Source organism: Emydura macquarii, unplaced genomic scaffold (assembly GCF_026122565.2).
Source record: "Emydura macquarii macquarii isolate MOO-44397 ecotype Brisbane River unplaced genomic scaffold, CSIRO-AGI_Emac_v2 contig_71, whole genome shotgun sequence".
NCBI lineage: Eukaryota > Metazoa > Chordata > Testudines > Chelidae > Emydura > Emydura macquarii.
Genome location: NW_027130208.1, coordinates 8,280,373 through 8,307,009, shown reverse-complemented (window position 1 = coordinate 8,307,009; position 26,637 = coordinate 8,280,373). Strand labels below are relative to the sequence as shown.

At 40.3% G+C, this 26,637-nt stretch overlaps 1 protein-coding gene across 5 annotated transcripts in view; it reads right to left on the bottom strand.

Moving 5' to 3' along the window:
- MITF (melanocyte inducing transcription factor) overlaps positions 1-26,637 on the bottom strand; it is a 160,989-nt gene that overhangs the window by 24,237 nt on the left and 110,115 nt on the right. For all 5 annotated transcript variants that reach the window (XM_067542302.1, XM_067542321.1, XM_067542312.1 and 2 more), the window contains exons 3-4: positions 2,304-2,531; positions 710-793 (exon numbers count right to left, since the gene is read on the bottom strand). In XM_067542302.1, the coding sequence (XP_067398403.1) occupies positions 710-793; positions 2,304-2,531 (312 nt within the window). The remainder of the gene's footprint in view (positions 1-709; positions 794-2,303; positions 2,532-26,637) is intronic.

Genomic DNA, 26,637 nt, shown 5'->3' with positions numbered 1-26,637 from the left:
ATGGCTGCCTTCATCTCTGGTGGAATCCAACAGATTCAATTCCCTGATACTTCTCTATCGGCAGCTATTTCCATGGGCGACTCATAGAAGATCCAATTTCCATACAAGCTCACCAGAGCAGGGAGACCAGAGAGGAAAATACAGTAACAACGAGACACTGTAGCAATTACAGGCTATATACCAGACATCACTGTTGTAGGGGAGTAAGAATTCATGTCCTTGACCCATATCATCTCTATGCTAATAAGAAAATATTAAACTACCTCATCTCCCATTATCAAATCTGAATGTCATCTCCATAGAAAGAGGATCATACAACATACTAAAACATCCTACATAAAATGACAGAATAGAATTAGAATGTATTTCTCCTTTCCATTGAAGACCTGGGAAAAGAGCAACATACAGGAGCAGTCTTTACAACATGCAATCTTCCCAAGACTTCTTTACAATGTAGAGGTTTTTTGTAGGGTAAGATTGGAGTGTGGAAGAAGGGTGAACCCTTTTCAGATATATTTCTAATACACTTCTGAAATAAACTCATAGAAAAGGACACCACAGATTTGGTTTCTATATAGTAATTTCTGCTGCATTCATGCTTAAAAAAACTCAACCAAGTAGGGGGTAAATTTCCATATTGGTGGTCATGGAAAAACATAGGCTCTCTTTATAAAGGGTTCGTGCTCCCAACTCCTGTGTCATCCAGTACCTGCATGCATGATGCTCGTGAGTGTGCGTTGAGAGCCGGGCACTCACTCTCTACTCTGCTTTGCTCTTCAAATTTATAAAGTCCCTGTGAAAATAAAAGAGGGGGGGAAGGAAAGTATGAACCTGAGTTTACGACATAGCCCCATCCCATCATCACGATCACACCCACATTTTATCTTTTCTTTAGCTTCACACTGCTGTGACATGTGTGCATGACACTGGCTCATCCGTGCCCTTCTAGAGGAGAGACTATTTCATTTTAGATTGTTCTAAGCATTGGAACAGTGGGGTAAAAGAACAGGAAAACCACTGTTCTCTTTGCATGTGCAAAGGGATCGCTGCAAACATCAGTCTGATAAGATATGCACATTACATTATTTCTGTACTATCAAAGTAGGAGCACAGGATAATTTTTTTTTTAAGAGTCTTCTTCACTGGCCTCTTACTTTTGCAGAAGCACAAACCTATTTACATGCATTGGATAGTCTTACTCTTACAGCCGTACATAAGCATTAGCATCGGCGCACACGTTCATCAGCACCAGAGGTTGTTGGCTGCAAATGCTAATACTGCTGCAAAGACACGTACAAAGACGGCCACGACTGAAATGGCAAGCAGTAATATTTTAAAGGGTATTAAAACATTGATATTTTGGAAAGCTAACTCACTCGTAACTCCTAAGAGAGACAAGGTGGCTGAGATAATACCTTTTATTGGACCAACTTCTGTTGGTTAGAGAGACAAGCTTTTGAATTTACATAGAACTCTTCTTCAGATTTAGGAAATGTACTCAGGGTCACAGCTAAATAGAAGGTGGAACAGATCGTTTCGCATAAGCAGTTAACACACATTTCAAGGCGAAGTGGCCCATTAAGATCCCTGTAGCCACGGGACAAAAAGGGGGGGAGGGGGTTAGTGGATTACAGGTTGCTGTAATAAGCTGTAAATTCAGCGTCTTTATTAAGACCATGATTTTTAGTGTCTAGCAAAGGTACGAATTTAAGCTCCCAGGCTCATCTTTTGAAAGTGTTGTGCAGGTTTCCTTTCAGAATGAGGACTGCTAGAGCTGCTATAGAGTGATCGCTTTTTGTGCAAAGTTATTTCAATTTTATTTTACTTTAAAAAATTTTTCTCCTCACACTGGTTTGTGCTTGTCTTTTTTTCTTCTTAAAAAAAAACAAAACAAAGAACTCTTTACTCTCGATCTCTGAATAAGCCACAAAAGAATTACTCCAAAATGTTATAGCAAACAAACAAAAACGGCCTTGCATTCTCCAAAGGTCAGTTACTCGCTGTTTTGTGCATTGACCAGGCAAGACCGTAAGAAGCACAAGCTGAGGACAGTAGCGCTGAGGTAAAAAAACCGAACCGGGCCACAGATTTTTCACCCCCAATATTTTATGCTGATATATACACATTTTATATATGAGAAATAACTATATTTTTCAAGTCAACTCTTCACAAGAGAAGATAACCTTAAGATCTGTATCGTGAGTGACTCTGGTTTAACATTCTTCGCAGAAGACAAGTCACAATTATATTACGTTTAAGACAATATCACAGTAACGTACAGACACAGAGAGAGAATTAATTACCTCTTTTTCACAGTTGGAGTTAAGTGTAAGCATAGCCATTGGACTGTTGGGTGCGCTGCTTCCAGTTCCAGGTGGCATGACGTGATCACCAGGCTGGTTTGGACAGGGCAAGCTCAGAGCTTGGTTGGCGTGTTTACTTGCTAGAGTGGTGGAAAGGTACTGCTTAACCTGCTGCCGTTGGGCTTGCTGAATGTGGTACTTGGTTGGATTTTCAAGGTGAGTCTGCACCTGTCAATACACAACAAAAGTAGCGCTGTGTTGTTTTGTGGAGTCATTATAACATTATTCTAGATGTACATTTATCCCAGATATACTTCATGGGCCAGATCCTGAGCTAGTGCAAATCTGTGTAGCTCCACTGAACTCAATTGAGTTTCTCCGGATTACAGTAGTTGAAGAAGTGTCCATTTGCCTCCTAATGTACTGGTAATTGCAGTTCATACGCTTAATTCAGGATTCCAGATCTGGTTATTTTTCAATATGCTGTTGTCTTTAAGTGACAAAATTAAGTTATTTAGATCTTTCTCCAAGATCAGTGGTCAAGTGAGTGCTGTAGCTAACAAGTTTTTTGAAAAACAGTAAAATACTTTTAGTCCAAATAAAAGACAAATATAAAAAAATAAGCAAATTAATAATTACATTTTCCTTTGCATATAGAACATTTAATGCTTAGGTATACGTGGCATAATTTGCAAGAGATGAGGAGAGCATTTTTAAAATATGCATTGAGAATAACGACAGAACAGAAATATTTCGATGTTGAAAATCCAAGTTAATTTAGTTTTCTATTCAGTATGCTCATTAGACATTTTCATTAATACCACATTTTATTTAGAGCAACCTTTTAACACTAAGAATTTTTTAAAACAAAATCACTCATGCTGAAATGAGCCTACACTACACCATGCAGGCAATAAAAGAAAGACAACAATTTTAAAGTAAAATTTTTACCACTTTGAGAAATTTTGTACTTATCAGCATTGCTTTTATCTGCAGAAAGTAGAGGATAAATTGAAACTCAATATCATACTGAAAAAACTCATTACTTTTAAATGTTAATTGTGATAAAATTATTTTCAGATCTTGAACAGCTACAAAAAAGGTATCATATACCTCCTTCATTATTTGTTGTGGAACAAACAAATAAAATACACCAGATAATATACAGATGAAAAGGACTTAACATATAAGTAAATCAGGAGTAACCAATTATTTTTTTTTGTCAAGGTCCAAATTTCTTGGTCAAGGTCCAGAGAAAATAATTAAAACAACAATAATAATGATGATAACAATAAGTAAATAAAAAGATCTTGGAGGGCCATTCAAAAGCGTTTGGCAGTCTAGATTGGGCCCAGAGTCCGCCTATTGACTACCCCTGCAGTAAATCCTTTTAATAGGTAAAGTGAGCATAAGATAACTCACCTGATAACGATTATATTCAAGCATTTCCAACATAATATTTATATGTTCCTGGCTTAACCAGGGAAACAGTTTAGCATTTATCCTTTATTTTCTGTTATTCCAGTTCAAAGGCTCATGTACGGATGCACCATAAACAAGCTATCCTGAAATGGCGGAAGAAGTTTTACTACAACAGCTCGGGCTTATAATAACCTAAGCTAATTAGTTACGCACGTTGAGAAATAAACAGTTCACACAAGGGGCTTTTCTTAGAATCCATGCGAGTTTAGCCCTAAATATTGGTATTAATTTTTTTTTCCACGGCTTTGACGTCATGCTTTTTCATAAACATAAAAGGACCTTTCAAGTGATGGGTTATCAAAGTCAGATTGACACTTAGCTCAAGGCCAAGTCACTATTCATCTTTCGTTCCAGTCATACCAACGGACAATGGTAGTTTTCTTTAGCAGTAAGGTTAAGAGTTGTATGTCCAGAGTACGAAGCGGAAACTGCAAGAAAATGCTACAAGTTTCATGCAGTATTTACGGAAAGTGGCGTACACTGAACAAATGTATGTGGTTTTCTAGTCCTATCCTGAGCTTCCATGTTTATTGTATATTGTCACCCTCCTCCAACCTTACTTAACCCCTAACTGCTTTTGGGAGGACCTGGGCTAGGGCAAAACTCCCACTCTCCACAGTATCATTCTTGTCCCTCCTCACCAAACTCCTAGGGAATACCAGAATGAGGAAATGCAGACCCAAGTCTGATAAGAACCTAAAAATTGATCTGGCACTGTAAGCATCTAGCTCCTAGAACGGACTGCCAGAAAAATCCCAACACAGTTTTACTATCTGTAATTAAAAAAAGGCCTTCATCCAATATTCACTGGCAAATAAAAGCAGCAAGGAGTTCATTTGTGTTCATACTGTTAAGGAAATGTGTCAAACTGTTCCTGTTTAACCTCCACTGAAAGTGGGATATTAACAATTTATTAACCAGCATGATACTTTGTTGTACTTGAATAATTCAGTTGTGTGGTGCTAGTAACCCTAGGTTTTCCACTTTAGCAAGTGTACTGTGATTTTGTACAGTCTTTAAGAACAGAAATACACCTATATTTAACCAAATGTCACGCATGATTTGTAAAAAGAACTGTGCAAATAATGGATTTTTCAATTTGTTGGCAATTCTGAATAATAAAACAAAAATATCATTTCAGTCTCATGAAAGTTTCATTTTGATTTTGAACAGTTTAAATTTTTTAACTTTAAAAAAAATAAAGTTGAAGGAAATTTTGAAAACAAAATGCCATTTTGAACCGAAAAATTGACATTTCTGCATTTTTCATCAAAAAAGTTTGGGCTGAAAAATTTTTGCTTTTTCTGCAAACACTAAGCTCTTAAGCATGTAAAATTAGCTTCTGTGTCCATACTAACATGAACACAGAAGACTAAATCTCTTATGCTTGAAGATCATAGAACTTAGAAAGATACTTGTGCAATTATTTACGTGATTTAATTATATTAATTCCATGATTTAGTATGCAATCAAGTCAACTTTACAATTAACTTCCTCTACAACCATGGCCCAAGCGAAACAAGATTTTCATGGATGGAAAAAATAACTGTTTACTTGAAGGAACCACCCTTCCACACAAGTTCATTTGTTGTATCAATGAACAGAAAATCTAATAAGGCAGCTTTTGCGTACTATTTCTTTCCAAAGGGTTATTTAGGTTCTCAAACTTATTTTAAGCTGGATAAGCAAAGCATGACCACATTTCCTAGACTTACAAATAAAAATTATGACCCCAGTCAAAAAGCCATAATTTTCCTTGCCCACCTGTAAACATTATTAGCACATGTTAAATTACAACATGGTAGGCCCCAGTTCGGGATGAGGACACCATTATGTGACGTGCTATACAAACACGTAGAAAAAGACTTTCTGTCTCAGAGCACATACAGATCGGGAGAAAAAAAAATACAAGGGTATGAAAGGACACAGTCCCTACATTAATTGTAACAGAGCTATTTTAGAGTTAGCGACAGGGAACCACTGAAGTAAGCTACTGACCTCAGTTAGCTGATTGTATGATGTTGCTCCCAGATTTCCTTCTAGGCTCGACTCTGGCCTAGATTCCTCTTCATCCAAGAAGGCATTCCCACTTCCCTTATATCCCCAATGGAGTTAAGTAGCGGCTGTAGCCGCAGTGTGTCAGCAAAACTTCAGCAGCTATCTAGCAAAGTTACTCAGGGACAGCACTAATATCCCATGTAGGTTACCAAAAAAAAAATCTGGATATTTAGACTGCTTGTTAATTACACGGGATGGACGGAGCAAGATGTTATGTGAAAGGCCCCTCTCAACGGATTGGAGGGGCCTACTGCTAATACTATCCAGGGTGTAAGTAAAATCAGTATTAGGTTCCAAGATTCCCATCATACAACACAATAACTAAAAACGTATGAAAGTGAATACATTCATTTTTCCCTTGTTCTGATAACTAGATGAGAATGGCTAATGGAGTTAGAGTAGTTTCTCATATAATACTTAGCTAATGGCTTACACCAACACACAATGCATGTTATATTGGCAACTGTTTCCTCCAAGTCCTTTATAGCCCTCACTCAAGGTCAATAAAGGGACACCTCAGAAGTTCCATGTCTGTCTACTGGTTTAGAGAACCAAAGATATTCCCCTCAAGTGGGTTGGCGGGTCCAGAGTTAGGACAAACAATGTACAGAAGTGTCAGAGTACAGTACTATATTTACTAGAGTTGGTTACTGTAGGTGGGAACTCCATGTGTGGCCTGAGGTGGGTCGCTGGAGTTGTTGTAGTGTAGAGAAAGGGCTGGAGGTCCCTCTGAGGTTGTTCTGAGCCTGGTCATGCACTGTATTCTATATTCTTCCAAAAGCTTTGAACTGCTCATTTTTCTGCAATTTACAAGATGTCCGTTTGCATGCAATTGTCTGTATTCTCTTTAGGAATTCGTAGGTAAATCCCGTTCATTCCTTTTGTTCATGCTACTACGTCTCCTCCCCAAGACTTTTTATAAATACAGCTTTTCTCTGCCCAGACTCTATCTTTCTGCACTTGGCCTAGTTATTTCAGTCCTGCTTCCAACCCCTGCACCAGGGACAGGCTCATCTGCTCACCTTCCCCTCTACAGGGTCACACAGTTACAATCCTCCGACAGACACATACTGGGGGAGATGTTTCACAATGCTTACAAATTGCTTGAGGTATTTATCTGAATTCTTCCAATCACCTCACCAAATCAAGGCGGTGACGCCCAACTTCATTACACAGGAGGGCCACATAAACCTAAGCCTAACTTGGTGTGGGACAAATAGATTCTACATATTTTAATAAGATTTAAAGTCACTTGTATTGATTTATATTTTAAGTTCAGCTTGTTTCGTATACATTTAGAGAGATAACACTGTACCTAGAAACAACCTATTTACACACCTTATTTACTTACTTTCCATTTTCACATGTCCAGTAAGACTTGTGAAAAAGACCTGGTACTAAACATTTCTGAATAGTCACTGAGTGTGTTCCCCAGCTTCACAGAGCTACCTACACATTAAGTGTACTGAGTATGTTCCCATCCTATGGCAACAGTCACTGTCAGCGCTACAACAGAAACCATCCCTTTGGCCTAGGGGAAGAAGTGTTGTGTTTGACCTTCAGTCATGCAGCTCAGATCCAACTAAAGGATTAAGTAGTAGTGCTGGCTGTAGGAGGTGGTGTGTATTTTCTCTGCAAGATGGGCAGCATACTGAGTTATGGATTAATGAGTAGTCTCGCTTTACAGACAGCATAACCAAGCATATTTGGACAATATCTTCTAGGAGGCAGTGTGGCAAAATGGATGACTCTTGACTCTGGCATAGAATCCATATTGCTAATTCCATTCTGGGACTCTTCTCAGGGGGATATGAGGCCGTGATTATTCAGTAAGAAGGTTTATGAAGGGTACAGAATTATTAACACCAGTTAAAAGAAATGAGTCTGGAACTTATGATGTACTGGTTCCCAGTTCAGTGCACTTTCCTCTAGGATATATTGTTGAGAGAAAGATCATTTTGTCTGTGTCCTGACTAGAGGTTTCAGTTCTGTTTCCCATAGTAAAGCAAGAGGCTGAGGAGCATGCTCCATGTGGAAGGATCATTGAGATATTTGAAGAAATGAAGTTTGTTTGTTTGCTTTAACTTTTTTTGGTTCTCTGAAAAATGTGAAAAGCTTGTTTTGCATTGATTCAAAAACTATTTCCTCCCATTTTTTGGTTCAGCCACTGAACCGGACAATTTGTTATTTGCAAAACTCTACTTTTAGGTCATTTAGAGTTGCTTTACTAACTGGCTGTTTTTCTGCAACTGTTTGACAAGTTATATGACATCCAATGCCACTGGCTTACTTCCTGCCAGTGTACAGGAGGCTACTAACTAAGATACACTTTTTTATAGATGTTTCCAATTTCCTTAACTTAAGATATTTCTGCAATATGGTCAGGAATGCTCCCTTTACTAAAACTCCAAACACTCGCTAATCCTGATATCTCAGGGGAAAAAATCTTGAATTTGGATATATTTCTACTATTTTTGTGTTCACTTTCCATGCATGTTCTTGTAAACTATTTGACCAGAAATAATATTCAGGGAAACAGGACGTTAAGCAAATTTTATTTCCACAATCCAAATTCTGAATTCCACTATTAACCCGGACACCTATTTCTATGAGTTGTACTTGTCTATTCACAATACCATGTGACCTATGTGCCCAATCAAAACTAACCAATGGATAACCCAGCATCCATGCTGTACAGCTTGTAAATGATCTACAAATCAAGAATTTTTCGCAGGAAATCTGTGGAAACTAATTTCAACAGCAAAAACATTCAAGCAAGCTGCAAAGCGTCTCAAATGCAATTCATGAACAGAAAAAGAAAAGGAGCTCTCTCCCTGTGCTCTTGCTTCTCCCCCATACTCTATATTCCAACACCACAACTAATCAAGAGGCAGCATAACAGAGTACAGAGCACGACATGTCCTGAAGCTCCACGTTTAAGTGCAATTATATAAGCAGGGGACCGGGGAATTAAAAACCTCCAGCCAATGTAGCAGGGGTGGCCAAACGTATCGACCCACCGAGACTTCCCTCCCTCTCCTCTGGGGAGAATCCTCTCGCTCAGTGGTTCCCAACCTGTGGCCTGGGTACCAAAAGTGGCCCACGGGGGCTTTCAAAGTGGCCTGCAGCTCCCCTCCTGCTGGCTGCAGAAGGGAACCGCTGCCTAAGGACCTAGGCAGAGCGCATTTCTGCAGGGCTAAAAGACCGGTGCAGGTTCCTTGCTTCAGCCAAGGCGACAGGAGATCAGCGCTCCCCTCCCCCTGGCTGTAGCAGGGCAAAGTGCTCTGCCTGGGTCCATAGGTGCTGGGATCCCTGCTGGAGCCAGAGGGAAGAAAGCACTGATCCTCCATCCCTCCGGCTGCAGAAGGGAGCCACTGCCTAGGGACCCAGGTGGCGTGCACAGGGCTACAGGACGCGAGCGGTTTCCCTGCTGCAGCCAGGGAGATGGGAGATCAACGAGGAAGCAGCCTCCTCGCTGAACTCCTTCGGTCTGACGGGGGGAGGCGCCTCACTGGCAGAGACTGGTGGCCCTTCAGGGTTGTAAAAATGATATCTGTGGCCCTTGAACCAAAAAGATTGGGAACCACTGGTCTAGCCCCACCACCCTGCCCCGCAGGGCAGAAGCTCCAAGCTCCCCATCCCAGTCTGGTAATCAGTGAATGGGGGCGGGGGGCATAGGAGGCTCCGCGAGCTGCACTCTGACTGGAAAACAGGCACGTGTGGCTGACGAGCCACAGTTTGGCCAGCCCCGCAATATAGCTTCTGCCTCTTTCCCCTTCCTATTTTAACTCTGATCTGCTGTGATGATAGCTTATTCACAGGCATTTAACTGTTTTACCTACAACTGGAAAACTTTCAGGTAAGCTCTGCAGGGTAGGAACTATGTCTACCGCTATCTAGCACACGAGTGCCGACAACGGACAACTGACAATGAATGCTATATGAGCCATGTGATATTCTGTCTCAAGTTAACAAAGATGTCTTGGCTTACATCCATGGCCCACATCAGGAAGAGAAAAGGACAAACCTGAGTCTACGCAGAAGAGAGTCTCCTCTTCAAAAATGTCATTGAACCCTTGCTAAACCAACCTCTCCACATACGAGAGGCACAGGAACATACCAGAGATTCAGAGGATAATTATTATCCAAGTGAAGGAAGTAAAATAAATAAAGAAATAAAAAATGAGCATTTGTTCCATTTAAATTGCCCTAGGATTTGCAGTTTATCATTACGGATAAAATACTTTTGAGTTAGTTTTCCCAGCTCAATAGCACTTTTTGTTGCTCAAACCGCTAAACATCATGGGATTTTAAATAAAGGTTATAATGCTGTATCATTTAACAATTACTGATACCAAAATACAAATCCTACAAACCCACATCAACTGAAAGAGCTGCAGACATTGGTTATGTCTACTTCATTGGAAAGTTGGTTTCTGCAAGCCAAATATTCCAGTAAAGGATATCAATGACAGATTCTTAACTACTCTAAAGATCTTACCAATTTTGAGAAAAAGACAGGCAATTAAGTGTTTTGTAATACTACTTAACTTTTTGCCACAATAAACCCCCACTCCTAAAAGAGCCCTCTATTTTGTAGCATTTGTGAGGCTAAGGAAAACGGAAATAACGTGAATGCAAAAATGCAATAGTTTCCTCCATTACCAACACAAGAGATAGGGGAAAAACAGAGAGAAAACCCATCACTAATACCCAAAACATGTCTATGCCCTTGACTAAAAACAGACACCTGTTGCTACCAATGACTACTCAGGTATGGGGTATTACAAAGATGTATAAATTAAGTAACATAAGAAAATGGCATCCAACTTGATAATTAATTATTGGTGTCCATTGCCTCTCATATTAAAGAACTTACATTTGTATCACAGCAAGTTTATACAGTTAATTCAGTCTCAAACACTGAATCAACACTCAAACAGGCAAACACTGATTAGTCTTAAACTTTAGAAACTGTTCGCTAAGGGATTGTTCTATTAAGGGCTTTTTAATTACAGGACTTTAATAGTTGTTTCTTGACCTGCTGTTTGCTATGACCTGAACTCTCTCCCAGTGGATCTAAAAGAAATAGTATCCAAGATGTAACAATAGAAGTAGCTAAAAATGACTAAGTACAGTCTGAAACTGGAAAATGTAAAAGAAGGTACACATTACTTTTAGGAGTGTCAGATTTCAAATCTAACAATGTTTCTACAACCAATACAAATTTCTCTAAGTGCGATTCATTGCAACTCCCTCTGCTAGGCCTAGAAACCTAAATGTTATCTAAAACTTCATGTTCTTATTGCACAGAAAAATTGATCTCTTATTTCAGGAGAACAAGAAGAATCTTCACACCATCAAATTCAGCTTGAGTAACTCAAATGGTGTTGGGACAATGACTTCACTTATTCGCCAAGAAATTCTCACATGTAACATTCAAACATTGTATCACATAGTTTCCTTAGAACTTTAATAGCCTGAGGTAGCATTTTCTTTAGATGTTCAATGTTCTTTCCTGGTGAAGCCATTTCCAGAGCTCCAAGTCTGAATTAATCACCTGCCTGCCTAACCGTAGACTTAAAGCACAATGAAGTACATTGGGTTTTGATTAATATTGCTCCCTCCGGAACCACGCCATGGTCAGTCACAGATAAATTTATTCAATATAGTTTTCATTTCCTTTTTCACATCTGTAGGGAATATCTGCTTTCTCTTCATTTAGTCAAGTAACAGGGATCATTGAGTTAAGAGAGTCAGAAAAATCCTGGAAACAAGAACAGTTCGTCACTAGCCATTCCACAGACATACCGAAGCAAGGAAACCTGAGCAACTAGTGTCTTATGACCAGGGTTTCTCAAACTGGGAGTCGGGACCCCTCAAGGCATCATGAGGTTATTACGGGAGGTTGTGAGCTGTCAGTCCTTGCACATGCCGTGCATGGCTGACAGCCACAGCCCTACAGAGATGGGCGGCCAGAGAGCAGCGGCTGCTGACCGGTTGTTCGGAAGGCAGTGCAGACCCCAGCAGCAGTGCAGAAGTAAGGGCGACATGGCATGGGGGGGATCATCACCTTTTTGGGGGGTCATCACAGCCTGAAATATTTTCAAAGGGGATCCCAGAAAAAAAAAGTTTGAGAACCCCTGCCTAAGACAGTTAAAAATCAAGTACGGCAATATAACCAGTGCAAGGAAAACCCAATAGTTAACATTGTAACTACGAGCTGTTCGGTTACTTAAATCATCAGCTAATAAAATCACCATCCAAAGATTCCCCAAGTAGAAAGGCTAGGGCAGATACAAATGAGGTATTAAAACTTTAGCAACACCTGGGCTAGGGTGACCAGATGTCCCAATTTTATAGGGACAGTCACGATATTTGGAGCTTTTTCTTATATAGGTGCCTATTACCCCCCCGCACCCATGGTGATTTTTCAGACTTGCTATCTGGTCACCCTACTGAGTGCAGACTAAGCAAATCCAATGGCTGCCTTCGGATGCCATCTCTAATGGAGTAGGTACTTTTCATTTTGTACCCTTCTGGTAAGCACTACTATGCTGATGTTTGGGGCTTAGGAAACAGTTTGAAGAATCGACATTTAACGTAACTCGGTACCATGAAAACATGACCATTATGGATAAGGGATTATTGAGGAACTAACTAAGGAACAGAGACGTTGGGAGACTTTCCCCTAGATCACACATGGAGTCAGCACAGATCGAGAACAGAACACAGAAAACATATTTCCCAAGGCCTACAAAAAACCCCAATGTTTAGGAAAGTTTTGGCATATTTATTAAAAAGCCTCAATAAGGGAACATTTTAAAGAAATGTTGAAAAATAATACAAAAATTAATATATTTTAGAGCCATTTTGTTTACTTTAACAAATTGTTTCACCAACGCTGGTCACAGCACAAAGAACACTTGTTTTAAAATATGTCTCTGTTTTCAGGCAACGTACTTTGCAATGAACACTAAGTGCCACGGGAACAATTTAGCAAAGAATGAAGATTTTGTTAATTCAGAATAGTTCTGCGCAGTTTAAGTGCCCGGAGCTATTAGACGTCATAGTTAATAAAAAAAGTAAGCCAGAATCTACACTACTTTGCCTACAGCCTGTAATGGCTTTTATGTCAGCCTGAATATGGAAAGGTTGAATAAGCCATAGCATAAAAACTATTTAAAGGCGTTCATTTTATCACGCTATTAACATGATGATTAGAAACGACCTTAAAAAAACCAGAACAACGCACTGACTTAGTTCATATGAAGGAGACACAGGCTGGCTTCCAACTGAATTGCTTGATTTTATCCTTCTGCTCAATGAGTTGTAAGGTTATTTATGTCTATGTTAAACCTACTGAGTTAAAATTAAACAGTTTCGATACATCACTGAACATGATGACCAAGCTTTTTAAGAGTAAAACTATCCAAGTCACCTTCATGCAAACTCAGCTGTCCACTGCCTAAACTGCTCCATTAAATACTACTATTTTTCTGTTGCTATTTTTCTTTTGGTAATCCAAAAAAAGAAAAAAACTCAAACAAAACATGCAAATAAGTGAAACATTGTTCCGAAGGATAAAATTATCCAACAGGCCGAAATCATGCTATAAAGCATCAAAATCAAAACCCGCCTCCGTGACTGTTCATTTTAAATGGTGCTCGCATTTTGCTGTGAAAATAAGACACGTCATTACACCCCCGATGGCTTTTAATTAAACACCATATCAAAAACACCAGCATCATTCTGCAATGGGATTAGATAAGTCATCCTTGTGTAAGTGGCATTTCATGAATTTATTACTGCCTTACAGTTCACAGCACAGTGGGTAACAGAATGCTACACACAAGTTGCTAAAGCAGTAAAAACACTGCATTTGTGAGTTTATTTCTGATTTCCTGTAAGTATAAATAAAATGGCATTAAAATAAGTTCGTCTTAGTTGATCCTAGTTACTTATAGGAACATTTCCATAACGCATGAGGGGCAGACAGCTTTACTGGAATGAGACATTTAACAGCCAAACTTTGCACAGTGCTGAAGATGCCCTCAACTCTTGCACAGCCTGACCTTATTCCCATAGCTGTCATTAGGTAGCTACCTATTGGCTCCAAGGAGAGCAAGATTGTCCTCCGCCCAATCATATTCAATAGGGTGCTCAGCACCTGCCAGAAGGTTTTCAGTGTCTTTCAAGAGCACAATCCTGGGAGTCACACAAAACTAGATATAAAAATCAACGTCTCCCCTAGAAACTATTTGAAAGCAGAAGACAAGGGGCCAAATTCTGTGGTAGGTGTAACGACTGATTTCAATGGAGTTACACCAGTAGAGAATTTGCCCAGGAATGGTAAAGGTGCTGCTCTCAGCTCACATACCTCTCTATAGTGCAGTTTCTTTCTCTGAGCTAGACCCAGGCATTAGAAAGTCCCACATCCTTGGCCTCTGATCCTTTCTGGTTATCTTCATCTTGGCCGATTTCTCTCTACCTTTAAGCATAACTTTTGCTTTTTAGAGGGCACATTTGCTGACCTCTTACTTCCTCTCTGCTGTACTTAAGTGAAGGTGTGACATATTGGTTACCTTCAGTTAGCCGCACAGAGAACAAAAAGTACCTCTCTTGGGAGCATCTTCCAAAAATGTAGTCTATCCTCATTCCCTCCTCATCTCCAACATCCTTGTTTGCCACCAGCATCTGTAACCATGGCACCAGTCTCTCTTCTGAACTTACCCCTTCTCCTCAGGCATCTCCTGTTCACAAGTCTGCCTACCACAACCTCCTCACACTGCCCATGTGTTTCTGCTTCTCCCCAGAACTGAAAACCTCATCCATGTCTTTATCTCCTCTCTCTGTGGTCTCCCATAGCTCCTTTCAGGCACTCAGGTAATTGAAATGATGAGTGCAATTTGAGAAAACAAGTAGACAGATGTCCAGCATGTACAGATCGCCTCCCTCCACCTTTTTTCACGTTCAGTACAGCATAAAGATGGATGACCACATCCCTCAGTCTCAGACAACTAACTCCATTAGCTCCCCATTTCTTTTACCAACCACTTCGAAGTTACCCTCCTTATTCCCTACAGCCCTCCATGGACTTGCTCCAAACTAATTCAAGATGTTCTGCATCTTTACTCCCTCCTCCGTCTCCTGTCCCTTGAAACAGGCTTACCAATCCATCCAAGAGCCTCTTTTACAGCTCCTGCTGCCAGGAACTGCCTTCTTGTAGTCCCCTGCCTCAGAGAGACCATCTCACCTCCAATCAAATGGAGCCCTCTCTGCCCTGTCTCTCTCTCTTTAAAAGTGGAAGAGGAAGAGAAACACTTAAGGAGAGTCTAGCACTGCCCAACATTATACAATAGCAGGCCGGTCCCCTAAAAACATTACAGAATCAGCCCACAATGAACAGGATTGCAAGAGAGTCGCTGATTTCCCCTAACTTTCCCTAGACTGAAGTAAAAAAAACCAGGGAGCCTGTGCTTTTAACAGCCTCCTCTTCCATAAATCTAGGGCCTCTCCTCTATAAAATCTAGCCTGATAACATCATGACTAGCACCAATCATAGGCAGTGAAGACTGATTCTAGAGCAACACGTTGCTTTAAAATAAAAAAAAAGACAATTGTGGTAATGCTTCTCAAAACTGCTTGCCAAGCGTACACTTTTTAAAACTCTGAACAGATTAAAACCGTACAGAATTGACCAGAGTCTTCCGATTCCTACAACATAAGCACGACATAATGCAGAGCAACAATGAAGCTCTAATCTAAAGTCTCCGCAGCAGAACGTTAGACCAACAGTCATAGAACAAGAGGACGAGCTGCTAATATACAGAATGCAGAGCATTACATGATCCAGACTCAGTTAAGGAGACATGTTAGAAACAGAAGAACAGACTGGTTAGACAGACTGAAACGTGAAGAATGGGAAGCCATGTAGAAAGGGCAAAGCTTCTTCTGTACGTTCCGCAATTGAGAGAATCACTTTTCTGTGGGTATCTCACCATACCTTCCCACCTTACAAATATGAACTGCCATTAGCCCGTTTACTCACATTACTCAGCAACCCAATAGATAAACTTATTTATTAATTTCCCTGGCAAGCAGAGGAGCTAATTAAGACACCCAGAACACAAGGGTGGTTGCTTATCAAGAGAGAAAAGGATGAATCATTCCCTCAAAACATATTTAGGGCTGGTTCAGCCCTACCTGTTCATTCTTTTTCCTGCTCTAATGCAATTAGCAGCCAATAATGCTGTTTGTTTACATTCTAGTTGAGTCAAGTGCTGCACAAATACATAGGTAGATAGTTCCTGTCCCGAATGGGTTAAAAAACAGATAAAGGGAGAGTAAGAAATATATATAATGTAATGCACTGATCTTCTCCCCAACATCATAATACCTAGGCATGATTTTGAGTGTGCAACTACAAAATAAGACCTTGATCATGCAAAGGGATGCATGCATGGGGGTTCTTACTGCAGAACACCAACAGTGTCAGGGTTATGCCTCTGTCGATCTCTTTGCAGGATTTGGGTCATATTTTAGTAGACAGAAGCAGACAAATTCACCTTTGCAAGAAGTTCATAGAACGTCCTTTAAAAATTGCCTAATCTGAAAGTCAAGTAAAAACACAAATCACAAGGAGAGGCAACATTCACAACACACAAAGAATTGGTGTGCGTGCATGTGTACATACATGTGTGTGTACGTGCAAGAGAGAATCATTCTTGTGCCTCCAAAAGGTTGGAGGTGAATAAGTATTGCTCAGAGATTCAAAAGTAATATTTTTGTCAGAAGATCAAACCAGCTTTTGAGAAGGAAATTCAGAGCCTCCAGGCTTGGTCTCAAAAGAATTCTATTTTAAAGCACACATCCTAAAAACACTGTATATTTAACCCTTCAGATTCTCTTACCAAAAGAATAAATGTTTTCAAAGAGAAAAGCCAGCACTTCCAATTAATGCCAAAGAGGTATTTATTTTTATATTATACACCAGACTCAATACTAAAAGACGAATGGAATGTTGTAAAATATATTTAACATTTTATTGCTAACATGGGAAAGAACATTTTAGCTATCTAGGGATTGATATGTTTATAGAACATACAGCACCTAACCATGGAGGTGGGTTAAGACTGCAAAGATCAACACTGACAAAGGCAAGAGGAAACCGTCGGACTCAGAGTACGAGTTCAGTTCAATGTCTTGCTTCTCAGCTTGCTTTGATTTCATCATGGCCAAAAGAGGAGTGACTGAAAACAGCTCATCTTGCCATTCTTACTGAGTGCATAAAGCCAAAGGGGGGTGCAGCCTGGGATAGGATTTGGCTCCGAATTATTTGCTCAATCCAGCTAAGAGGAAAGTGTCTGAAGAAAGTTATTACCAATTTCAGAGGTAAACTAAGAAAAAGTTGGGAAGTTTCCAGGAGGCTTTAGGATTTATTTTTGCTTTCACATCACAATGCGATACACGATTGCTACTCACGTTGCTGGGGTTTTATTGCCTCTTTAAAATGTCATCAGCACACAGAGTACCAGCACACTAAGGCACCAATCGGCAGCTAATTATGGAGCTCCATCTGACAACAGAGCTGGCCCAAATTTAGTTTCAGCGTCAGTCTTTCTCCACTCAGGTGATGAAGAAAATGAACACTATTAAGGGATCTGTTGAAATACGGCAAGCAATTCTGGCTCTGTAGCACCCTAGGTGAGGTATACAGCAGCTATATTCAGTCGTCATGTTCACATTGCTACAGAAAAAAGAAAAATTGTGGGTAAAAAGACAAATTGCATCAAGGCTGGGGAGAGAACTCATTTCCATTTGTTTCGGAATAATCAGCTTAACATGGTCCCTTTATCGTTTAGCCTGATATTCCTTTAAATGGAGTAACAGAAACAGGTAACATAAGCACATAATTGGGAGGCTGCATTTTCAACACAATATACTACCATCTACTTATGGCAGGAGGCTAGAACTCTACACAGAAAGGCAGTGAACTCAAGGTAAGTCTTGCTAGCTTTACCATGGAGTATAAAAGAGAGTTAAGATTCCCTTTCTGAAAGGGAGGGAACTAGAAGTAAAGGCTAAGGAGACTTGCAAGGAGAAACCTTAGGAACAAGCTGATCTCGCATGAAAGCCTTGACGGAGGTTTATGTCTTGTTATATATATTAACCAACGAAGGGAAAGGACGGAAGGGATTTGGACACTAACCAAGTGTTTGTGTTTCACTGAGAGGAGTGTGGCCATTCTCCTATCATTTTCTTGGTATACCACAAACTGATTGAATCCCAAGTTGCTTCTCAACATACTGCATAATATACTTTCCTGGATTCACTGACTGATGCCTTATAGAGAAGAAATGAACTTTCATTTGACTGGAGCCCATCAATGCCAGCAGAGAGCAGTGCCTGTAGTCCCAGGCCTCATTACCTTTTTAAAAAAAGGAAGAGTGGAACTCTCACAAAAGACAGAACAGGAGTGGCTGCCCTTGTATTGACACACTTCCCCTTACCCTCCCCACCTGTCCATGGCCATGACTTGTAATGACATGTCAAATCGGGACTGTAAAAATCTTTGGGGCTGAGGCCGTCTCTTTACTAGGTTGTGGGGTTGCCTATTGGATCATTTGGGGCTCAAAAATATTATCCATTCAAAATCTAAACAGAAAGAAGCAAGAAGAGTGAAGACGCATCTGAATAGGAGAATTTGAAATCCCATTCTAAAATATCCTTTATGGAAGAGACTTATAAATTAAAGTAAAAAATCAGATTTTCTATAGAGTGTTTTGGACCACTCCGTAGCATTATATCCCTATCTAATGCTATAGGATGGTCCAATAAACCCATAGGGAAAATAGCCTTTCTATTAAATTCTACCAGTTTTTAGAAGTAATTTCTATAAAAATCTGGTGGTTTAATCCCTATTAAATTGTATAAGACTGCTCAATAAGGAAAGAGATTTCAATTAAAAGCATGAAAATACTGAAAAAAATGGACATGGTTGCAGTGTGTGCTTAAATCTCATTTTCCATGGAAGTTCTTTGTTTTTTATTAACCCATTCTGTGCTATATTAATGCACATCTATGGACAACTCATTTTAAAGGGAACAAAAATTAGCTGAAGACTTTGGATAAACTGGATATTCATCAACGTTCCTCTCAGATCATAGCAGTAGGCTATTTGAGAAACATTAGCACACAGTAGATATTTTGAAGACAGGATGTAATATAGACCACGCACTTTTCTATACAACACTCATGTTGAACTGGAAACACAACGTAAGTTTGTAGTATCCTGATCACTACAATATTCTAGTCTCTATAACCTTTAGTGTAATCTCTCCACGTTACTTACTGTTTGCTCTCTCAGTTGTTTATTTCTCTTTTAGCCTCATTCTTGTATTTCCATTATATGGTTGAAATCCAACCCCACCCCCTTTTTGCAAATATTCAGCAAATATCATAGCCTTCCCCGTACCTCCCCGCCAAAATCGAGGAAGGTGAGGTTTAACAAGATTAAAATAGGGGAAAAAAAAAAGAAAAGAAAAAGAACCTAGAAAGCAAAAGTGAGAAATACCAAGAAAGTCCCTGAAATCGTTTGATATTCAGGTCGCTGGGGTCTGCGGAGAACTTTGTTTTGGTTTAAAGTCTAATGCTAGAAGGGGTATGTGTGGCAACGTGCCAGACCCCAATTTAAGAATAAAGCCATTAAGTACATCTGTTTTGCCTCTGTGAAATCAATTTTGTAGTCTCAGTTCAGTTCCCAGTGAACCAGTGTCCACATAAACACGACCATACAGGACAGTGGTACAGAGCCTCAGAGATGAGCTGTGGACTCAAACATCTTCAGCTCTAAGAAACAGGTTGCCTGTTGAGGCACCTCAGTTAAGGCGGCAAGGGGCATCTTGCACTGCCATGCCACACACGTTCTCTGGACAGGGAACTGCAGCGTCCAGGATTATCAATCCAGCAGTTTTCACAACTCTCAAATTAACATGATGCCATTTTGGTTCAAGGTTCATTTCTGCTACTGTATCCAAGCCCTCTGTCCAACAAAAAACAGCAAACCTTAACTTCCCCCACTGCTCAAGTATCTATTTCACGTAGGCAAACCCCCCCCCTCCCCCCGTTACATACACAAAAATTGTGCCTTCTTCCTCCCATGTGCCCTTTGCTACTAGAAAAGCTTGTATTTTCATAAGGGCTTTTTCCATTCCCACCCTAACTTCTTCTGCTACTTCATCTCCGATATAGCCACAAACTTGTGGTTGTGCCATCTTGGTTCGTTCTGGAAGTTTAAGACATTGCAAACTGAGGACCCAATGGGATTGGGCACGGAGGCATTTGCGAGGCCTGAAGTGCCCCCATAAATGTGAGAAATGCTGGCATTAACCAAGAAAAGAGATGTTCAGAGCTGCAAAAGTAGAGGACATTGGGATGCGTGGCACAAAAATATGCAGCTTGGGAGCAAGTGACCAGGAAGAAGTAAGAAGTCTTGGGTAGTTGGGAGTAACCATCAGAAAGCCAGGAAGTGATCAAGATTGTAAATTCTGATGCAAGAACTTCTCCGTCATGAAATCGCTGAAGAAAAATCCAGCGTCTTTTTGTAAAGTGACCCTGATAAGTTTTTTAGCTCCTGTCCCCTTAAACAGGGGAGAGAGATCCTGTTTCCCTCCTCCGGGTATGTCTACAGAGCAGCTGGACAGGGGCTTCCCATCGTGGACAGACAGACAGGCACTAGCTCTGCTCCAGCTAGCAGTAGCAGTGTAGCTGTAAGCAGCAGGGGCAATGACTGGGGATAGCCACCGCCAACGCCACTCTGGCCACATGGCTATTTAGCATGTTAGCTTAAGCAAGGCTAGCGCATGGTTGTCTGTCCACGCTGCGAAGCACGCTCCAAAATGCACTGCAGACATACTATCAGTCCTTAAAGACAACCCAATGTTTACTTAAAAAACCACCACAAAAACACACACATCCTACAAGAAACCCTCCCCACCCCCACCATATTTTAAGGAGAGGAAATTCCCAATGCATGCCTGTTTGCGTGTTTCTCTGAACAAGTTTTACTTTGGTAATTAATCACCACTTGAAATCTTTTAAAGTAAATTTTTAGGGTTTTCAGCCAAGCGTCTCCAGTTGATTTTCAGATAGAACGAAGTTGGTAGCACATAGGGTAGCCTACAGCTAACTGATTTTGCTGTAATTTCCTGAGCACATACCATATCAATGTGGTGTTCTTTTTCAAACCCTTGGTTCTTGAATTGCAGAGTAACAAATCAGACTGCTGAACATTTTATACTTTGGCTGTCAGAACAGACAGATAGGTAGAGATTACCATTATTTGCACAGCAGAGAAAGAATAATTCTTTTAGTCATATCGAAGGGCTGACCTGACCAAATTTCACTTCTGAAATTGCTGTCTACTGTCGTGGAAAAGAATCACACGGCTACATTTTAGAGTTGGATCGGGTGCAGCTTTAATTGTGACACACACAATCACATAACCATAGCTATGGGGAATACTATAGCCATAGGGAAAACCCAGGTGGCTATAGGGAAGTCAAGCAGCATGTCTGGATGCTGGGCAAATGTACTTCACCTGGCTACCAGATACAAAAGACTTATATAGGGGTTGCTTAGGTTCATTTACATGTTGATCGTATAGTGGAATTTGATTAACAATTTATACTTAACAGGAAAGACAATCACAATGCACAGTGGGGCATACCAGATGCCCTCACAGGAACGCCCAATGAGTCACTTGATTATACAATCAGGTTTTCAGGGACCCTGGCTAACACCCGAAGATGGGTGGTTACACAATACCTGTTCAAATGCTAATTTCTATGGAGTGAGTTTCTATGGGGCCGGTAAGACAAAGGGGGGCAGGTACTGGTACTTATCAAAACAGTTGAAGTCTGTTCAGACTTCAATAAGGCTTAAGGCTCATAACAGAGACTTGCCTCTCGGGTGTGGTTCAGAGACCTCTTGTGGAGTTTTAACATCTTTATCCTAATTTCAGTTGAGGCATTCTGTTAATGGTTTAGCCTGGGCCTTCTATTTCAGTTTCAGGCTACAACTTCAGGCCAAGCCTTCTATGACCAGTTTCAGACCAAGCATTCTATTAATAAATGTAATGCTTATTTCTTTGATTCCACACTACTAAAAGGTCAAGGAAGTGTACTAGGAGTTATGCAGACTGTGGGCAAAGAAGAACGTGTCTATATCCAGGTAAGAGGTGGAGGGGAGAAACCAACTCTTGTGTCTAAGGAATGATAGCCCTCTCCCCAAATGGGGAATTTGATCCTTCCCCGCTTTATTTCCATGTATGGCAAATGATTCCTAGGGAAACGTTAGAACGTTTTCTGATGAAGCTTATTTCAATTAAAAATTCCTTTCCATTCAAACTGAAAAGTTCTTACTTGGTCAAAGGTGGGCATTTTTCATCAAAGATGACTGAGAGTCTCATATTTTTACTCCTCCCCAGTAGAAAGGGTTTTTGTTTTGTTTTTTTTAATGTTAAGTGTTTTTTGTGGTGGGCAGGGGACTAAAATCAAACTGTCAAAAAACAGGATTCATGGAAATGAAGGAAATGGAAGTCAACATTTTCCTTCTGTTCAAAGATTTTTTTGGAAATATACTTGCTTCTTTCAATCAGCTGCAGTCCCAGTCCAAAGATAGCAGGCTGTCCGTGAACTGTTGAAAGCACTGCTGTCAGCCAAGGACAGCAGTACCTGTTATTTATCACTTAAGGTTTTGAAGCATTAGGATTAGGAGAACATGGCAGATAGGAGGTTTATTTGCATGGACTTTCCCATATCACAAGCACGTCTGTAACTTGCATCAGCAGATCAGTTGGTGTTTTAGCTTTGGGCTTCCATGACAAACGAGCCTCTCTGCTGTAAAGATGTACCTTATATAAAGCCCAATCCTTTAAGGGATCGAGCACCTTCAGCTCCTTGCTGAAACATGTCCAGGGACCAGTGTTCAGGGACTTTTTGTGGTTTCCACAGCTCTGAATGTTTTCAGATCTACCTAGAGCTTAATATAGCAGCATCACAGCAAGGGACTTTCAATACTAGTCATTAAATCAAAAAGTGATTAAGATCCTTCACTTAAAAAGACTGCAAACTAGTCACTCTTAGATTGCATCTACACTTTAAAGTTTTACTAGCATAGCCATGTCAGCGAGGGGGTATGATTTTTTTTGCCAACATAGTTTAACTGGTAAAAAGATCTACTGTAGACACAGCTCTATCAATATAGCTTTTAAGTTGGTTCCCAAATCAGAATAAGCTGTGCCAGCATAAACACTTTTATACCGGTATAACTGTGCCCCTACTAGGGTGGTTTTGCTGCTTTAACTATGTCACAAGCTCTTTAGAGAAGTCCTAACGCCATCCACAAGTTTAAAAGAAACTCGAGTTTTCCAGTAGCCCGGCTCTGGTCTGTAATTCTGTCCTTCCAGTCCAATTCAGCCCAGTCACTTCTGTGCTGGACAACGGAATCTACCAAAGTCTACTTTAGTTTAAGCGTTTTAATACTTTAAGGAATTCACAGAATCACCAAGGTGCCTGAAAGCATCAACAGACAAGTCGTTTCACCCTCTCCCCATTTAACAGGGGAAAGGTTAGCTAGATGTATTGGGTATATTGCCCCCAGGGAGAAAAGCGCCTCTTTGAAATGCTGGTTTGTTTAAAAACACACAACCCACTCCTGCTGATGTCAATGTAGTCATGTTAAAGATATGGCACAGATTCCAAACAAGTCAGTAACAAAAACTCTGCTGTCAGAAGCCAGAGCTTCAAGCAGTAAGTTTCCTGACAGCAATAAATTACTTAAAAGTCCTGTAAGATCCTAAACCCTCATGAACTTAAGACTGGAGTAATATTAATGTTTTCTCTTAAAGCAACTCCACCCTTTTTTCCAGAAGATTTTATTTCATATGGACAAAACAGAAGGAGAAAAGTGTGACTAAGGATGCACCTGATAAACTAACATCTTAATTAGGATTTATATAAAAATAATGCGGCTAACCATGGGCTGGGTAACAACTTAACCTTTCCTCCTACAACACACCAGTCTGCTGGGTAAAATATTGCAAAGTGGCTAAACTTTTCCCAGTGCTTTGGACTTCATGCTATCATTCCATATCAAAAGTTATACTGTGCATGGATACTTGAAGTAAAAAAATCTAATGGAATCCACCAGAATTCCCTCCCGCTGTTTCAGTCTGACTTTCTATATTTCTATACTTGTCATAGTGCTGTCATACTGCAGCAGCTGTTCAACAGCATTCCACCCCAAGCATAGCTATGTTACCGTTGGACGGGAAGCAGTCCCTGCATACAAGGCTGTGTAACAGTTTATCAAGTGCTTTGAGATCCTTCTGGCTGAAAGGCAAATGCATAGATTTTTAAAGCCAGAGAGCACCATCATGTTAGTTTAGTCCGACATCCTGAAGAGGCCACAGAATTTCACCCAGTGGTTTTGGCATCACGCCAATAACTTCTCGATGGAGCTAGAGCACCTCTTTTAGGATGAGATCCAATATTGATTTGAAGACTTCAAGTGACGAAGAATTCACCACCTGCCTAGGTACCATGTTCCAGTGGTTAATAACTCTCAGTAAAAATTTGCACCTTATTTTTAGTCTCCATTTGTCATAGCTTCAGCTGCCAGCCATTGGATTTTGTTATGCATTTTGTCTGCTATTATCAGACAGCTTCTCACCATATAGGTACACCATCTCTTAACCTTCTGTTGGAGAAAAATTAAGTAGATTGCACTTCTTTACTCACTCTCTGTAAGGCAGGTTTTCCAGATCTTGAATCCAGTGAGCCATAACACTAACATGGCATCAGCCCAGCGGAATTATAGGGACCCTTTTAACCTCTTTATTCCTATGTGCCATTTCATAGATTTTAAGGCCAGAAGGGACCATTATGATAACCTAGTCTGACCTCCTGGATAACACAGGCCAGAGAATTTCACCCACTGACCCCTGCATCAACCCCATCACTTCTGGTTGAGCTACAGCTTGTTCAGTGGCACTCCACAAACCACAATGCACAGGAAGGGCTGCAGAACTTGCATTACTGCATAACTGCGTTTATTCAGAGACTCTTCCTTAGGAGAAAACACTGGCACCCCTCACCCAGCCATAGTAACCATTCAGTCACCATGTCCATGCTGAAACGACCCACACCACACAGCAATGCCACAGCCACTGCGGGATGACCCACTGCTGCTTCTCCTTTCTTCCATGCACCAGCCCCTTCCGATTTCTCTCCATCTGCAGATGCCCGGACTCTAGACACAGGAAGCCACTGCCATTTCCTTCTCATGCCTTCCACTCAAATAAGGTTGGAGGGTGAGAAAAAGCCACCCACCTACCCTTCCAACCAATATCTTTGGAACCTTTGGAAAGGTCGCACTGCAAAAGGACAACAGACACTGCCACTGTTCTTTCTCCCCCTCCGCATTCCTCCACCAACCATCAGGACCCTTCATAATTCTGCCAAGTGCTGCTCTCTCCTTTCCTCAGCCCTCACCCCCGAGAAGAGAGGATCCTAGTGCACATCCTGTGAAAGTCACCCCATGCGACGGCAGAGATTGGATGGTCATGATGGACTTATGAGGCTTTAGTTTCCCTGATATCAATACGTATTTGACTTCTGTTCTGCCCATCCTTTAATCGAATGGGAAGAAATGCTGAAGACTTCACTTCAAGGCGTGAAGACTTCAGTTCAGCTGGAGATTACAGCAAAAACAACAACAAAAAAGGTTCTACAAGAATGTTCACAAAACAGTAAGTTTTAAACTAATGTTGAGTATTTGCAGAATGCAAATTTAAATTCATGATGGCAACTCATGGAAACCTGATTCTAAGAGTGATTCTTCATCCATCAGGGCGCAAGAGGAGTATCTACAATGAGCTATGCAGCCAATCAAAACACAGGTCAAGTTTCAAAAACTTGTAACCAGCTAAAGACAAAATGAAAACAACATTTGAATTTAAAAAAAAAAAAAAAAAATCTCAAAAACCCCCATGATCTATTTATAGGCAGTTTACAAAACAGGAAAAGTGGCAACAGTTGTCCACGTTATTCATTCAGATCAAATTCTACATAGCTTTGTCAGCAGGTAACTTTAGTCTTTGCAATATTTTACATTTTGTAAGAAATAAATATTTTCAATAAAAAGGAGCACTCCTTCGTGCTATTTTAAAATTAATATTTTTAGCATTCCTGCCGTCCTCCATAGGGTATGTTCCTTTATAATTGACACTTAGCAGTACTGGAGTATGTGTGTGTGTGTTTCTGTATACCTGCCTTTCACAGCTCTCTCAAGGTAATTTATTTTTACAAAAGAAATCTCTGATTTCATATGAGATCATGCATGGAACAAGTAGCAGTTCGAGTGTCCTTGGAACCTTAGTTGGTTGAGATAAGCTTATAGTGCAGTTTCTAAATTGCCGTTCAATACTTATAGCATACTATTCTAATTTCTGTACATTAAGCTTACATTTCAAAGAAAAAGGAACAGTTCCCAATACCCTTTGCACCAACAATGAAGGCTTTATTAAGCAGATTTACTAGAACTTTTGGAAACTCTAGTGCTATCTGGTGACATTTTAGGAAAACTCAGTATTATATTTGCATCAATATGTGTTCTGATGTATTCATCTCACGTGCAACAAGACTCTATTACATGGTTTAACAAAGGTGTTGAATTAACATCAACAGCCTATGTTTAAATGCTATATTTAGACGTTTTTAAATTTGTAGGT